General features: G+C 56.0%; 1 protein-coding gene across 1 annotated transcript in view; it reads right to left on the bottom strand.

Moving 5' to 3' along the window:
- The window catches only part of CSMD2 (CUB and Sushi multiple domains 2), a 546,707-nt gene that overhangs the window by 228,522 nt on the left and 301,781 nt on the right, over positions 1-16,404 (bottom strand). Inside the window, exons 11-12 of the mRNA XM_053660680.1 lie at positions 8,347-8,450; positions 5,201-5,313 (exon numbers count right to left, since the gene is read on the bottom strand). Of these exons, the coding sequence (XP_053516655.1) occupies positions 5,201-5,313; positions 8,347-8,450 (217 nt within the window). The remainder of the gene's footprint in view (positions 1-5,200; positions 5,314-8,346; positions 8,451-16,404) is intronic.

Below are 16,404 nucleotides of genomic sequence, written 5' to 3'. Positions count from 1 at the left end.
GCCCATGCAGCTGGCGAGTCCATCCCATTGACAAATTACTTCCTGTCAAATTTTAACGCTGCAGCGTTCTCTCTCGGCCGTGAGTGTCCCTCCCCCAGCGTGGGTGCCAGTGGGCCTCCCCGAGAGGAGGCAGTGGCTGCCTGGCTGTAGGTGCGCCCTAGCTCCCAGTGCCTGGGACAGCTTTAAGGGTGTCATAAAAACTCAGTGAGCGTCTTAGAAACATGCCTGGTGCCCTTCTTGGCTGCAGTTAGAAAGACGGGTCCTGCATGCCTGTGGAGGGGAAATAGGAGGCAGAGGTGTCCCGCAATAGCAGCTTGGAGCTGAAAATGGTCACGTGCCTGGTATTCCAACAGGAGGAAAGGCAGTGACTGGAAAGAAGGGGAGTCAAGGGTGCTGGGCAGCTGCCCTTGGCCTCCTGTCCAGCCATCCCTTGGGGGCTCACCTGTGTCCCCCAGCAGGGCCAAGTTCTACAGGAGGGGATGGAGGCACTGCTGGTGGACGGTTAGTCTTGCCCCGAGTCTTCCTCCTTGCTCTAAAATTTGGGTCTGCGTAAGTTCTAGCTGCAACCCTATGCACACATCAGCTCTCTAAGCCAATCTGTTCTCTTTCTCAGGGACGTCTGACCGCCTCCTTTTCATCCTTCAAGCAGGCCTCCATTTGAGACACCAGCCCCTTCAGGAAGCCCTCACGGACGCCCTCAGGGTAGGAGTAGCTGCCCCTTCTTGGTACTTCCCAGCTTCTTGCACTTCCTCCATGTTGGTGAGGATGGACTAAGACTCAGGCAAAGGCACAGACTGTCTTGTTGTCTTTGGGCCCCAGTGTCCAGAACAGAGTCTGCAACACGTAATAGGGGCTCAGACAGTATTCAGTACCCGGGGGACCTCGCTTCCAACAGGAGTCCCCTGGATCTTGGGCAACCTTTCTGCATGACCTCTACTCCCCCACGCCTCCCTGTCTCCAGGGCCAGGGCCCCGGCTCCTTCCTCCCTCGGGCCAGTCTCCCAGCTCTGGCCCGAGACTGCCAGATTCCAGGCTCCAAGTCAGGAAGCAAGGAGACTCCCAGACTGATGCTAAAACTTGTTAGCAAGTTGTATGTAATTTTACAATGTTTCTGGTAAGTGCTAATTGCCTGTTCCTTAAATATTTCTTGTTCTACAGGGAAGCAAAGCAATTGCAACTATGAATGCATTTCCTACAGCTGGCTGTCCCTATGAAGGGGGACTGAGTTTCTAGGCTCAGAGTCCTTAGATATTGATGAGTCCCCTCCCCCACCCCACCTTGGGACTGTGACAAGCAGAGCTGGAAGAATTTCGGGGAAATAAATCTCCCAATTTTCCCACGTGGGGGCTCATGCTTTCAACAAGGGGGGAGGGGTAATATTGCAGTGATCCTCGCCTGCCCTCAAGGAAGCTTCTCAGGTATGCCTGGGGCAGGTCTCTGCCCTCGTGGCTTCATGCCACCTGGGGGATCCCTGCACCCCCACTGCCCTCCCATCTCTGAGCCAAGATGGCTATGCAGTATAGAATTCGTCAGAAGCCGGGATAAAAGGAGGGCCAAGAAGAGGCAGAGGTAATTCCGAGGCCGTGGGCCTTGAGTGCAGGGTGGGAGAGGAGATGCAGGACTAGGGGAGCAGGGGAGGGAAGCGGGCTTTCGACTGGGTATTTGCCAAATGACAGACCCTCTGCCCGCTGGTCACTACGCTGAGTCCTTGTAAGGCCCCTGGGACATAAACGTTTATCGGCCCCTCTTTGTCGATGAGAAAACTCAGGCTCAGCAATGAGGAGAGGCTGGCTGAAGGTCACACACACAGCTGGTGGCTTTCTGTGACCCCAAAGCCTAGGGCCCAGTGGAGAAGGCGGGGGCTCTCGGCGCCTGATCTGGGAGATGGTAAAGCGGGTGAAAGGGGTTGAAAGGGTGGGAGGAAGGGCGCCCTGGTGAGCCTGTGCAGAACAGCATCACAATTCAATCCTGCGAGCTTTTCTGAGTGCGCCTGTCGGGTGCCAGGCACTGGGCTGGTCCCTTTGCACTATAGAGGTTAATACACTGGAGCTCTGCCTAGAATGGGCTCATAAAAAACAGAATGTGGCTTGGAATTACCACCCTGGAGAGCCCTGGATGCCAAGTGAGTGACTGTACTTCACCCTAAAGCAACGCGAAGCTGTCTTGAGTTTTTTTCAAGAGGGAAAACTGTGCCAGATTGGGGTTCTGGGGAGACCGCTGTGCTGTGTGTGGCAGATGTCGGGGGTGCGGGGGAGGCCTGGGGTCCTGGAGGGAGGGCTGCACTGTCATTCAAGTGCCAGGCGCTAGGGACCTCAGCCACGGCAGGGACAGGGGAGCTGGGGCGCTGCAGAGAAAGAACTGACAGAGCCTGGGACGGGGTCAGCGGTGGGAGGGGGAGAAGGAAGAGGAGGGAAGGAGACCAAGTGATGGCCTGGATGGTGGCACTGCTCACCACAATGGGGACAGGAAGGCAGAGGGTGTGGGGGTGGAGAGAAAAAGCTTTGTTTTGGATGGTGTTATACTGAATGTTCGTGCCCCCCCCATTACTTTGTTGAAGCCCTGGCCCCCAATAAAGCGGTATTTGGGGACGGGGTCCCTCAGGAAGGAATAAAGGTTAAGTGAGGTCAAAAGGGTGGGGCCCTGATCCCATGGGATCCGTGCCTTTATAAGAAGAGCACAGAGTGCTTGCTCTCTTTCCATGTGCAGGCACCGAGGAGAGTCCAGGTGGAAAGGCAGCCATCTGCACACCAGACAGAGAGCTGAGACCGAAACAGTCCGCCAGGCCCACAGTCTGCCAGGCCCTTGATCTTGGACTCCTGGCCTGGAATTGTGAGAAAATCAATGTCTGTTTAAGCCACCCAGCCTGTGGTGCTTCGTTGTGAGCGGACTGATCCAGGTGGGTTCGGAAGGAGAAGCTATATACTAAGTGTCGCTGGTGGGCTGAAGTGCAAATGGGGAGCAGATTTGGAAGTGATCAGTGCTTAGGCTGAGGTTGGAGCCATGAGAGTGGATGTGATCAACCATGGAAGGTTCTAGAAAAAGAGGACAGAAGGCTAAGCACAGACACTGAGAGGGACGTGCCCTGAAGCGAGGAACCACTTCGGTGGCCGGGAGGAGCAGTGGGGGAGCTGGGAGGGAGCGGCCAGGGCAGTGGGGAGCCGAAGGCTGCAGGTGGGAGGGAGAGGCCTGGAGAGCAGCGTGAGGGGGCACGGTTGTGTCAGCTGCCAGGGACTCGGTCACCCCCTTTTTTACAGTAGAGGGGGCTCCTCACCATGAAAGTGGGAGACCGATGGGCTTCATCCCTCAAACAAAAGGTCAGTGGCAGAAGGGACAAGAAGGGAAAGGCAGGCCCATTCTGACATTTGGTCCTTCACAGGTTCCTTTTCCCACCGGACAAGGTGCAAGCCCTTAGTGAGGCCTCAAGGCTCCCCATGACTTGGGTCATGGGGAGGGCCCTAGGTGGGGAGAGCAGATGTGGGGCGGGGACCTAGAACCCGGGCCTGTCAGAGCAGGCACCGGCCATCGAGGACTGGCAAGGAGCCACGAGTTCCCAGGCAGAGGAGGACGCCCGATGAAGAGCACGGGTAACCATGGGAGGTTTGGGCGGAGAGGAGCTCCACTGGTTCCTGGGGAAGGTGCTCGGTGCTGGGCACCCTGCAGGGAGCTTTCTGAGATCTCATTTTCTTTGGTAACAATGCCATGAGGTTGTCATTATTATCTCTGCTCTATGAGTGGGGAAACTGAGGCTCAGAGACACCATACGACTCACCCAAGGTCACACAGCTGGGACCAAGCTGAGGTCCAGCAGGTGGGGTTTAATTTTGGGTCCGTTTTATCTGCACGGAACCTGCTGCCTGAGTGCCCAGAGCCTGTGTATGTAGCCCCTGCAGGTGAGCGATGCCTTCCAGCGCCCAGGCGCCCTCCCCAATTTGTCGCTGTACCGCACTGGTCACCGCACAGGAGCTGAATCAGTACTGGCCGTGTGAGGTGGACAAGAACCACTGAACTCCGACCTGTAGTAACAAGGAATCTGGGGCCATGACATACGGCCCATCTGATTGGGGCAAAGCTTTGACGTCTCTGAAGCTCTTATGGAAAATGAAATGCTGTCACTGAGAGGCTCTCAGGCACACCTGGGGTCGAACCTGGGCTCCACCAGGGCCCAGACTTCAGTGTGACCTGGGCGGGCGGCGTCACCCTTCTATCTGCAATGCCTCCCCTGGGAAGGAGCAGCTATCCTACAGCTGTGAGCACTGGACGCGGTGAAGTGGTGCTTCTCCAACTAGAGTTCACATGCAAATCTTCTCTTATAAGGAGGCTCACAAGGAATAGAGAACAGGGAGGAAACGGAGGCAGGGTCAGACCTCCCTGCTAGCCAGCCCCTGCCCTCGGGGCTGGCGTGGGGGATGCCCGCCCTGCTCCGGGCTCCAGAACTGTGTCCGCCACTTCTCCCTGACTGCACCAGCTCATTTGTTTCCGCTCTGTCTCCCCGCTCGAGTGCCACCCCCTGTGGGAAGAGCCTAGAGCCGATGCCTCTGCTCCCTAGAGCTGGCCTGGGGTCTGACACCCACCAGGGCCTTAACGAACACGTGGGGGACGGCTCCCGCTCCCCTTTTGGTGGGAGTCAGCATTAGCAGTCATTGGCCAACGGGAGTAGGATGTGCGTGGGAGGGTGACGGGGTAGCATCTCTGGGGCTCCAGAGTCTGCCATTCTCTTAATGCTTGTTTCCATCCAGAGATGACGGTCACCCTTATCTGCATCCTCCTCTGGTCACCAATGGCGTGTGTCCATCCCTAGCCCTGTGCGTAGTCCCTCGTCACTGTGACACCCCAATAGGGCAGCTTGGGAAGCCCTATCTCCAGTCTAAAGACAGAAACAACTGAGTCTCAGCAAGCTCACAGGGCCTTTTGAAAGTGTGCACAAGCTCAGTATGAACTGGGGATGGAGCTGACGTGTGTGCCTGGTGCTGTGTGTGCTGTATTACAAGTGGTTTATCTCAGACAGTCCTCAAAACGAGCTGGAGACCCACTGGACCAAGGAGGAGGCTGGGGCTCAGAGAGGTCAAGGGCTCCAATGGGCCTAAGGAGAGGACGCAGGTGCAGAGCAGAACCGGGTTCAAACCCAGGGCTTGCTGACTACAAATATGGACGTCAAGGGTCTGACTCCAGGGAGAGTTCACCGGTTCCCCAAGAGCAGTTACCTTCGTAAGAAGCCTTGAATCCCAGGGAGCTGCCGCTGCCATCGGTCTGGAAGAGGAGCCACATTTGGTGGTGGGTGCTCACGATGAGATCTGGGACCGACGTGCCGGTCAGGCTGTCGGGAGAGAGAGCGTCAGAGGTGCGGGCCCCGGCACGGCACCCCAGCAGAATCGCCGCCTGACCCACGGCACCTGAAGGAATATCTGGGGGCCTGGCCCTCTCGGGCAAATGCTGAGCTCCACGACACATCCCGGACACGGAGTCCGGGGGCACCAGCCCCACTTGCTGGGAGACCCGGCACCTCACCCTGGCCACAGGCAGAACTGGGCTCATGACAGAAATCTGTGTCCTCACTGGCTCAGGGGACAGGACTAGCTGGAGCAAGATCTAATCGAGGGCTGTCGACACTCCCGCAACCTCTGATCTCGTGTGTGAACTGTGCTGTGGGGGAGACAGACAGGAACCCCATGCCCTGCTCAGAACCCAGCCCTTCCTCTCAAGGAGACGTGTCCTTCCCGGCCAGCGCAAGCGGCAAGTGAGAGCAGAGCCATCTCCCCAGGGCCCTGCTTTTCAGAAGAGTGTGGTGTGGGGAAGCTTCTGGTTCAACTCACACCTACCAGGCACCTGCCCAGGGGAGACAACTTCAGTTACCTCCCGACCAATATCTCATTTAGTACCCTCCGGAGCCCCATGAGGTCCGGGTTATTCTGTCCTCACTGTACAGATGAGGAGACAAAGGTGCAAAGCGGGCAGGGACTTTCCTGAGGTCAGCTGGAGACTTGCTGGAGAGTGGCAGAGTCCACTGCCCAAGCTGGGGCTTCCAGAATTCTGGCTTCTTCTTACCACAGGGACCAGGCAACCCACTGGCACAGATGGGGACCAGGGGGTTATGGAGGGGGCGATCGGATTAGTGGGTCTGCTCCACCCTGGGGTCTCAGAGCTGGGGCGGGGGTGTTGAGTTGGCCACAGAGAGTGGGTGAGCACCGCATGAGTACTGGGGGGAAGGGGTGGAGGTGAGACTGTCCACCTGGGGTACACCCCTGATCTGGGGGCTCTTGACATGCTGTAACGAGTGAAGGTGGAGGCCAGGTTGGGGCTGGCTTCTGCCTCCGTGGTGGCAGGAAGCAAGAGACAAGGCCAAGGCCTCTGCTTTTCCTGTCTGACCCAAATGGAACAACAAAGGCACCTATTTCGCATGTGCTTCCTTAAAGGTTTGAGACTGATATTGGCCTAAAGAGATGGGGGTGCGGGTGGGTGAGAGCCTGCTGGGAGCTCAGACATGCTAGACTGGCCCAGAGATCTGGGAATACGCCCTGGCCCTGCCATTCTTTGCTGTGAGACCTGGGCCAAGCGGCCGGGCCTCTCTGGGCCTTTCTTTCCACTCCATGTTAAATGAGGTGCTTGGGTTGTATGGTCCCCGAGAGTCTTTTCAGCTCTGCTGTTCCAAGGTTCTCTCTATGGAAAAGCACACTGGGGTCATGGAGGAGACAGGACGGCCTCCTCGCCTCTTGGGCACACTGAGCTGATGCACCGTGTAGGTCAGCAATCCGGGGAAGGTGAGCGATGGGGAGGCACCAGGAGGAGGGAGGGCTGGGTGTGACGGCCGATCTGATGTGTCAACTTGCCTAGGCCCTGGCCAAACATTCTGGGTGTGCTAGTGTTTGGGGGTGAGATTAACATTTAAATTGGCAGACGGACTAAGCAGACTGCTCTCCCCAGTGTGGGTGGGCCTGGCTTCATCAGTAGAAGGCCTGAAGTGAATGTCCCCTGAGTAAAAGAGAATTCTTCCTGTCTGCCTGAATTCCAGCTGGGACGCACCAGAGTTACATCACTGATCTCCTGGGGCCACAGCTTGCTGGCTCATCCAGTAGATCTTGAGACCATCAGCCTCCACAACCGTGTGAGCCAATTTCTTATAATAGATCCTTTCCTCTCTCTATACATCCTATTGGTTCAGTTTATCTGGAGAACTCTGACTAGTACAGTGGGCTGGGCAGGGAGTGGATGTCCTTTGGGCTCAGATTCCAGGCCTTTCTCCCGAGACACCCCAAGTCTGGCCATGTCACCTGACCCAGTGGGTAACATCATGAGTCCTTAACTGCCCTGATAGGATCTTCTCCAGGAAGGTATAAGGAAGGCATGGGAAGTTCCCAGGGCACAGCAGCTCCTGGACAGGTCAGTTATTACCGAATAGCTATCTTTCATTCATCATTAAAATCGGAGGGTGTTAGCTTGGAGCTAGCCTGGCTGGGAGGAGGTATGGCCTGGGACGCTATCCCTCACCGAAATCAAAAGACACGAACTCAAGTGCTGATCCTGCCACCAAGTGCTGATCTTTGTACCCACTGGGCCTACGTTTCTCCACCTGTTAAATGGGATCCTAACACCTTCTTCCCAGGGCTGTGTGGGAACTACATGAGGTAAGTGATGTGACAGTAGGGGCACATAGTAGGTGCTCAGTGTATGTGAATCCCCCCTCCTTCTTGGCAGGGGAGATGGATGAGGTTGGGCCTGCCTGCCTGTCGGGCCTGAAGCCGGGCCACGTGCATCAAACAAGAACCTTTTCCCGCTTCATGTCGGACAGTGGAGGTGGGCCCAGGAGGGGCTAAATGGCCCTGGAGCCGGTGCCCTGGACTCCCAGGACAGCCGCACATTATCCTCCCCCTTGACCAGACCCCGCCGTACTGGCCTTTCTGGCCACTAGGTGCACGTGGTCCCACCTAATGCGCTGCAACCGCCCATTTCCCAGATAGTTAAGAACCTGCACGGAGGTTAGCAAAACACTCCCACTGTCTGCCTGCCATGCATGTACCTGGCCTTGGGCAAAATGGGTGGGTGGCAGCAGGAGGGTCTGGGTGCAGGTGGAGAGCCACACGGAACCTCTGTTTCCCTGCTCCTGAAGAGGCTGCTCCTTCTGTACACTCGTTTTACACTTTTCCTGCAAATTCCTCCTGAGAGTTTGGCCCAGGGCCAAATTTCCCCTCAGGTGGAGTAGAAGGCGGCGGAGAGGCTACTGATGGGGCGTGGTGCGCTCCCGGACACCTGTCCTGGTCTGGGGGCTCAGGCAGGACCTGGCAAGCCCACCCGCCACCCTCAGCCAAAGCACACGGGCTCCCGCTCTCCCGACCGGACAGTCCGCTTCACTTACACGTAGAGGACCGTTTTCTGGTCCCCGTCCTGCCCGCCATCCCCGACGGTCAGGGTGTCGTAGCCCCTCTCCAGGTCAAACTCCTCGAAGGCCAGCTTGATCACCTGGGGAGGGAGCACCAGGTTAGGGAGCAGGCAGGGGCGGCCTGGAGAGGGTCCCAGAGCCCTGAGGACAGGAAGAAGCTCCCTTGTTCTATCCCGACGCCCAGAGTTCCCCAGACGCCGTGCTACACGACCCTTAATCCAAACTGAGCATCTCCGTGGCAGCTTTTTGAGTATGAACTATTTCCCTCCAGGCCATACAGTCTCTGGGGTGCCCTGATGTTTTCCAAAGATGTTCATGGCACATCTGCCGGATTCCAGGGGCTGTCATGGCAACACCAGGCACATCTGGCCGACTCTGAGATGATTAGACTCTTCCTTCATGCTCTAGTGCATAGAAATCCCCACGGGTTTGGTGGCAATTTTTCAGGCCTCACATGGAATCTCAGCTCTCTTGCCTCCAGGGACCTGCAGACGTCTCTCTCAGTCTCTCCTCTGCCTGCTTTTCTTCATCCTCTTTGTTTGCTTATTTGTTGAATAAATGTTCCAGGAAGGAGATTTCGACAAGATTCCTCTCTCTTAACTTGCTTTAGTTCTGCCTTCCACAAATATTTACTGAGCACTCACCCTCTGCCCGGCTAGGAGATAGGGTTTCAGCTTGGTCCTGGCCCTCAGTGAGCAGCGGAGACAGAAAAGCAAACTGGTGACCACGACACGGGGTGACGGACACTACGGTGAGGGCTGGGGGCCCTGTGGGTCAGCAGGAGGAGGGGGCTTCGAGATGAGGGGTGTCCGAGGACTCAGGAGGCTCTGGAAGACCGGCAGCCGACAGGGGATGCGGGGAGCGGGAGGGGAATGTTCTCAGGAGTCAGGGGCACACAGCCTGGGCTGTGACAGCCATGGAACATTCCAGCACAAGTGTTCAGTGTCTGTCAACTGCAGGTCCACACACTGAGTGCAACTGTAGCTGCCTCGCTTGGGAGCAGGGACAATGTAGTTGAGCCTTCGTGAAGAGGAGGTGACTCCTTCATTCTGAGGGAGGGGCGGTAGGAGAGTTTTGAAGAATGGGTGGTGGGGGCATAGAGGTGTTTGAGAGAACATCAGTCTGGTGTGGAGACCGATGTGGCTGGAGTGAGGCCAGAGATGGTGAGGACCACGGCAGGCATTGCTGCTGGTTGAGGTGAGTGATGGGGGAGGAGAATGGGGACGGGACAGAGACTCGGGCCCTGGCAACGGCGAGGAGGGCGCAGTGACTGGATGCGACTGTCGGCTGAGGGACAGGGAGGGATTTAGGGTGACTCGCGGGTTTCTGGTTGGGCACCTGGGTGCATCGGTGGGGGTGTCACTCAGGAAGTCAGGCCACACGGAGGCGCCCCTCCTGGTGTCGAATCTCGGCCTCTTTCTGTCCTTTCTGTCCGTGGCAATCTGGCTTCAATCTGGTGAAGACCTACCTTCACTCTCCCGGTGGGGAGGCTGAAGGTGCCCCTTTGTCCTCTGTTCCGTGAACCACGGAGCAGAGAAATTCCTGTGGACAGTTTCTCTTAGTTGCGCAGGTGTCCTCTGTCCTGACCAAACGGCCCAGCACCCACGTGCTGCCAGGGTGCCAGCACAGCCTCACCCCAAGGTGCCTCCAGGTGCCTCCGAAGCAAATGGCTGCTGCGCGCACTTGTGAGCCTGGGTGCCATTTGTGCGGGGGCCTGGCACCGGCGTGGGGTTCATGGAGAGAAGCATTTCTGTGTGAGAATGTCCCTGAGCAGGGCCAGAGAGGACCCAGGAGGTGAGGGACACTGGCTGGGAGGACGACTAGAGCTCGCTTCCTGGAGGAAAGGAAACCCAGGCCGAGTTGGGGAGGTGAGTTTGGGAAAGGAAAGCACCCAGGTGGGGTAGGGGGCAGGTGACCTGGCAAAGGCCTGGGACGCTGGACTTATCCAGACCCCTGGCCGCTCTGGAGTTGTTTACCGGAGGGGTCGGGGGTGGGTGATGCGAGAGAAGCAGGAGGAGCCAGATTAGGAAGGGCTGTCTGTCATGCTAAGGGCTCGTGCTTTGCCCTAAAGACAAGGGAGAGTCAGGAAGAATCGCAGGCAAGGGTGCGATGGGACACTTGTGTTTTCGGAGCAACAGCACTGAGGGGTGTTGGGAAACCAGGAGACTGGTCCCAGGGCCACAGCAGTACTGCAGGTGAGGGCAGGGTGGGCTCAAGGCTGGCAGCAGCTGGGGTCGTTGGAAAGGGGGTGAAGTGTACCTGTCCCCAGTGAGTGGGGACACTGTGGCCCTCCTGGCTTTCCCACTGAGCAGGCCAATGTGCCTCCCGTGTTCGCTGCTGGCCAATGCCATCAGCATGAGATCCTTCTCACCTCTCGCCCTCCCATCCTGCCCTGCAGAATGACGCCACCATTTCCTAGCCCAACACTCAAGGAGCAGCCTGGTGTTGGCACCTGCGCCCTGCTGTCCTCCTCACCAAACAGCCTCCTGGGCACCCCCTTAGGTCGGGTCCTCTCTATGCTTCTGCCCCCACCCCCACACTGTCTCCTTGTCCTTGAGCCCTCTGTTCTCCACGTGCCCCCTGAAGATCCTTCCTCTCTGCTCTGGGTCAGCACTTACCTGCTAGGCTGTGGCTAATCTGTTCACCTGGTCCTGCACTACACCATGAACTTGCTAGAGGACAGGGACCACGTCTCGCTGTCTCTACCAGTGCCCATTGGCATGCCAGGCACGTGCCAGGGGCTCAGACAGTGTTGAGTGGGAGAACACTTCCCAAACCTTTCCTGGCCCCCCAGCATGGACTGAGTGTTAGGTTCTTGGACCACTCACGGGAGTCACCATCTAGACAGCAAACTGTTCTTGCACAGGGCCAGACAGCAAGCACTACCGAAGCTACTGTGAACACCTCCACTTTGCACCTGAGGAAGCTCGGCACTTAGGCTCAGGAGGCCTCAGGCAACTCGCCAAAGGTCACACAGCTGAGTGGCCTGGGACTCACCAGGCAGCCAGAGGCCAGGCTCCTTGCCACTCTGCTCTATGCCTCACAGTGTCCTGGCGAGGTCTTGGGCCCATGAGGTGGGGAGCAAGACTCATCCTCTCCAACCTTCCTGAAGCCCACTTTCTACCTGGAACTCGGCAAAGCCTCGTTGCACATGGAACCCTGCGAGGCCGTCAGTGCGTTCTGCAGGAGGGGCCCGACCTCCACAGGGACTGAGGGTCCAGGCTGCGCTTTCTAGCCACCGTCACCCACTCCTGGCGAGCTCCAGGGTGGAAGGCACCACCTCACCATGCCGCCTCCAAACAGGGCAGCATCTGATGAGTTGGTCTCTCATGGGAAACCATCGCTGTGAAGGCCAGAACCCGGAGCCACAGAATGATTCACACTGCCGGTTAGAACAGCCATCGATGTGAACTGCAGTTCAGAGCCTCTGGCCCTAACAGAGCAGCTAACGACACTGAGCGGCCACTACCGTGCACACAGCACTGCGGCCTTGGGACGGGTCCCAGTGCACCGCGTACGGGCGCTTTCATCCCCACCCCCTTGACCTTTGTTGAAAGACAGGATCCTATAATGTTTAACTAACATGCAGATCAATTAAGCTTACCAAATGCCTTTCTGAGGCAGGGGAGTGGCAGCCCATGAAATAGTCATGATTAAAAAGGCACATTTGTATACAGCTCAGACACACACTTCACACCCACTAGATAAATGAATAAATGAATCCGGCACCTACGATCTATTGGTGAGCACCTGCTATGTGCCGAGCACCGAGCTTGCTGCTTCCCCTACGCTATCTCACTTGCCTGACAATGGGGAGCAGAATCGAACTGCCCAGGGTGTGGTGCAGATGGGGAGTGCCAGGGGATGGCAAAGAGCAGGGCAGGCAGCAGAGGCCGGGGTGGGAGGGGAGGAAGAGCAGCCCGGCTGCGTCTGCAGGTGGCTTCACCTGGCAGGTCAGGGCAGGCAGTGTGGACTTGATGTGAAGAAGCAGGAAGCTGTGACTCTGCATGAAGGGCTGGAGGCAGAGAGGCCTGCCAGCAGCAGGTACGGGGTGGGGGGGGCAGAGTGAGAGGAGGGCTTAGGGGAGCCTGAATCTGAGTTCACTGTAGAGGGTGGGAGGTGGGGAGGGCACCCCTCAGCACATGGCTGCTGTTCCTGAGAACCGCGGTAGGCGGGACCCAGAGGATGCCCACCCTTGGTCCTAGAGGACACTCTGTGCTTCCTGAGCACAGTTCAGGACGAGCCAAAGGATGGGGGTCCCAGTCTCACCAGATGTGCCCAGTGTCTTGGAGGAGGGCAACAGAGGACCCAACAGTTCACAGGCATTTGCAGGGAAGCTGAAGCCCCCGAGGTCTAGACTGAGGCTGTTTTGTCCGATGACCACATTCCTGCAGCCGCCGCCCAGCTGGGCCCCTGCTCTGCCTCCCGACCTCCACCCGGTACCGAGAACTCTGTGCCCCACGACCCTGCAGAGCATGCGCTGGATGATGGTGGCTCTCAGGCCAAACTGGGCCCGTGGCCCCTTAAGTTAACAAGTGTTCTTTTACTTTTAAAGGGTTAAAAAAGTTAGCACTACAAAGAAGAATGTACAACAAAAACCTTACATGGTCCTCAAAGTCTAGAATATTTATTATCTGGCTCTTTACAGACAAAGCTTGCTGACCTCTGGCCTAGAGCAGTGGCTTCCAAACTGGGTTCCCAGGTACCTCAGAGTCCCATAGAGATACTGTGGGGGCCACCAGTAAAGGTGGAGAGGGAGCTGGAGTGGGCAGGGCTCCGCTCCAACCAAAGCAGCTCCTTTTGCACTAGTTCATGTTTTGGGAGCCTGCAACAGACATGGACAGTGGTTTACCAAATGTCCCTCCCTCCCTTTACCCACTCGTAACAGAACCTTGGCTTTGTCTGAAGTGTGGCCATGTACCTAGCTAACCTCAGAGTGAAGGATGGCTGGCTGTATGACAGGATTCTGGGCAATGAGATATGAGCTAAGGCATCCTCAGAGCATTTTCCTGCCTTTCTTCTTGCTTTCCTGGAATACAGATGTGAGAACAGAGGTAGGGCAGCCTTCTTATGATCATGAGGACAAGAGTCACATGCAAAGACTGACACAGGGGAAAACAGAAGGCGCTCGACTCGCCTGAGGAAACTACTAAACCAGCCCTGGACTCTCCACCTCTGGACCTCTGGTACGTGGGGGAAAATAAACTGTCTTCTGTTTACACTTCTGTGGCATTTTCTGCAACTCACAGCCAATGCCCTTGCCCCCTCTGGGCTAGTTAGAGCCCTCTCCACAATGGCCTGCCCAGCCCCAGCTCCCCCGTCCTCCTCACAGCACTTCTCTGAGCTCCTGAGGGCGGGCCTCAGCCCCCACCCAGCCTTGGTTTACTGATGCTGCTGCCAGTTTGACTATCAGCTCAGGAAGGGAAGGGAGCGCCCCCTTCCTGGGCACGCAGGCGCAGTGACCCCTGCTCAGGCTTGCTGAGAGTCTGGGGTAGGGCTCCAGAACTGGCTCTGTGGGGTAGGTGGGGAGGCTGGTGGAATGGCTGATCTGAACCCTCAGGGGTTCAAGCAGATAGGCCTCTGGCACCTTTGAGAAAGGCTTTGTAAAAAAAACTGAGTATAACTGACAAACAGCATTGTATTAGTTCAGGTGTGCAACATGATCCAGTATGTGCAGGTACTGTGAAGTGGTCAGCCCAGTACGTCCAGTTTCCTCGCTACCATAGAAAGCTGCAAAGGAGGCAACACGACATTGCTGCTCATAGTCACCATGCTGTACAGTCCAGCCCTGTGATGCTGATTCTGTGACTGGAGGCTTGTACCACTTGACCCCCTTCACCCCTTATGCCCACCCAAGCCCCCTCCCCTCTGATGGCCAGTAGCCTGATCTTTATACCTATACTTTTTTTTGCTTTGCCTATTCATTTTGTTCTTTAGAGTCTACATGTAAGTGAAATCACATGACATTTGTCTTTCTCTGACTAGCTTCCTTCAGCACAATACCCTCGAGGTCCATCCGTGTTGTTGTAAATGGCATGATTTCATCTTTTTTATGGCTGAATAGTATTCCATATGACACACCACACCTTCCTTACCCATTCACCTATACATGGGCACTTAGGTTGCTTCCATATCTCGGCCACCGTGGATAATGTTGCAATGCACACTGAGTGCATGTATTTTTTGAATTAGTGTTTTTGTGTTCTTCAGACAAATACCCAGAAGTGGAATTGCTGGATCATAAGGCAGTTCTATTTTTAGTTTTCTGAGGCACCTCCACACTGTCTTCCACAGTGGCTGCATCAATTTCCATTCCCACCAGCAGCGCGTGCGGCTTCCCTTCTCTCCACAGCCTCTCCAACACTCGCGCCTCTTCTTTTTGATAAAAGCCACTCTGGCAGGTATGAGGTGATGTCTCGCTGTGGCTTTGATCTGTATTTCCTGATGATCAGGTGAGCAACTTGGCCTGTCTTTTGACCCTCTGCATGTCTTCTTCGGAAAAATGTCTACTCAGATCCTCTGTCCGTTTTTAAATTGGATCATTATGTTTGTTTTGTAACTGAGTTGTATAAATTTTTAAATATATTTCCGATGAGGAAGCCTTTTGAGGAGGTGGGGCAAGATGACCCAGGGGCAGAGACTGAGAACTTTTAGAGGTTCTGGAACTTTGGTCACCACCTCTGTGAAATTTTGGTGGCTCTAAAAGTAACCGCCAAAAAAAAAAAATGTAGTAAACCCTTTCACCCATTTGTGACTCATTCATTCATTGATTGATGGATTCTTTCACTCACACATCCACTCAACAGTTCATATGCACTGGCCAAATGCTGTGTTTTAGACAGGCTATAATATATAAGATCAACATGGCCACACCCTGGGTGAGCTCAGGGTCTCGGAGAGACACCCTAGTATGTGGAAAACGTGAGGAGTGCTGAGATCAGAGAAGCAGGGGCGTGGGCAAATAGGTGGGAGCACAAAACCCTGGCTGGATGAGGGGCAGGGCTTTCCTTTAAGACTAGGGGGCGGGGTACAGGGGAACACCAAAGCCACAGCCAGTTCCAGAGGGAGAGGTATGCTGGGGCAGGAGTCAAAGTCAAGAAACTGTAAAAAGAAAAAGGGATCAAGTTTAGGGGTTGGAGAAGGCCATTAAAAATGGCCTCTGGGGACCCCTGACCTCTCTGCGGGTCAGCCAGCACCTGGCACAGAGCCAGGCACAGAGCGCGCATGAGCAGATGCTTGTTGCATGAGTGACAAATGGGCCAGCAAAGGTGTTCCTGACACCTGCACTGCTGAGTGATCACTGGCCTGGGGAGCTGTTTCTTAATTCTCAGTCTGCAAAGGGAACAGTGACACTGATAATCCTCAAGGAGTGCATAATCAAAACGCTATTATCTTTGGCTTTGAAGTTCAGGAAATGAGCTTGCCTTTCCCTTCCCTGGCAGGCCCCCTCCTTCTCCCTCCCAGCCTCCCCCCTTCCCTCCCTCTCCTGCCTCTCTCCCTCTCCAGCCTCACTTTACTTCCTTCTTAGCAAAGGTACATTAACTTGCCTGACCAAATCCACTGAAGTTCATATGCAAATTGAATCCTGTGTCTTGAGTTCCTACTGAGAAGCTGTGAGAGAGGCAGATGCGTGCGCGGGTAGGGGGCACTGACGCAGGTCTGGGTTTCAGTCCTGGCCACGGAAATTTCATCAGCCACAGCTTCCAGGAGGCTGAACTGAAAAGTCCTCACAGAAGGTGGCCCTGGGGCCCACATGGGCAGGGCCTTCCGACCAGCTGCCCGACTAGCACAGAGCCCTACCTCCGTACCCTACGGGGCACTGTGGCAGCTGCAGGAGAAACACTATCCGAAATTCCACTCTGCTTTCAGGGCACTTCCGAGCTACGGGAGATTCGAAACCAGCTCAACGTGATACGCACACAAAGGAGGAGATGCAGGAACAGAGGAAGGATCAAGACTTGGTGCAGCTAGGAAGGCTCCTCAGAAGAGGAGGGTTTTGGACTCTGTCTCCAAGGGGGATAAGGAATTCGCCTG

The sequence above is a fragment of the Artibeus jamaicensis genome, unplaced genomic scaffold, assembly GCF_021234435.1.
Source record: "Artibeus jamaicensis isolate MK-2021 breed Jamaican fruit bat unplaced genomic scaffold, CSHL_Jam_final scaffold_847, whole genome shotgun sequence".
NCBI lineage: Eukaryota > Metazoa > Chordata > Mammalia > Chiroptera > Phyllostomidae > Artibeus > Artibeus jamaicensis.
Note: the sequence above shows the minus strand (reverse complement) of the source record. Positions and strands in the feature narration are given on the sequence as shown.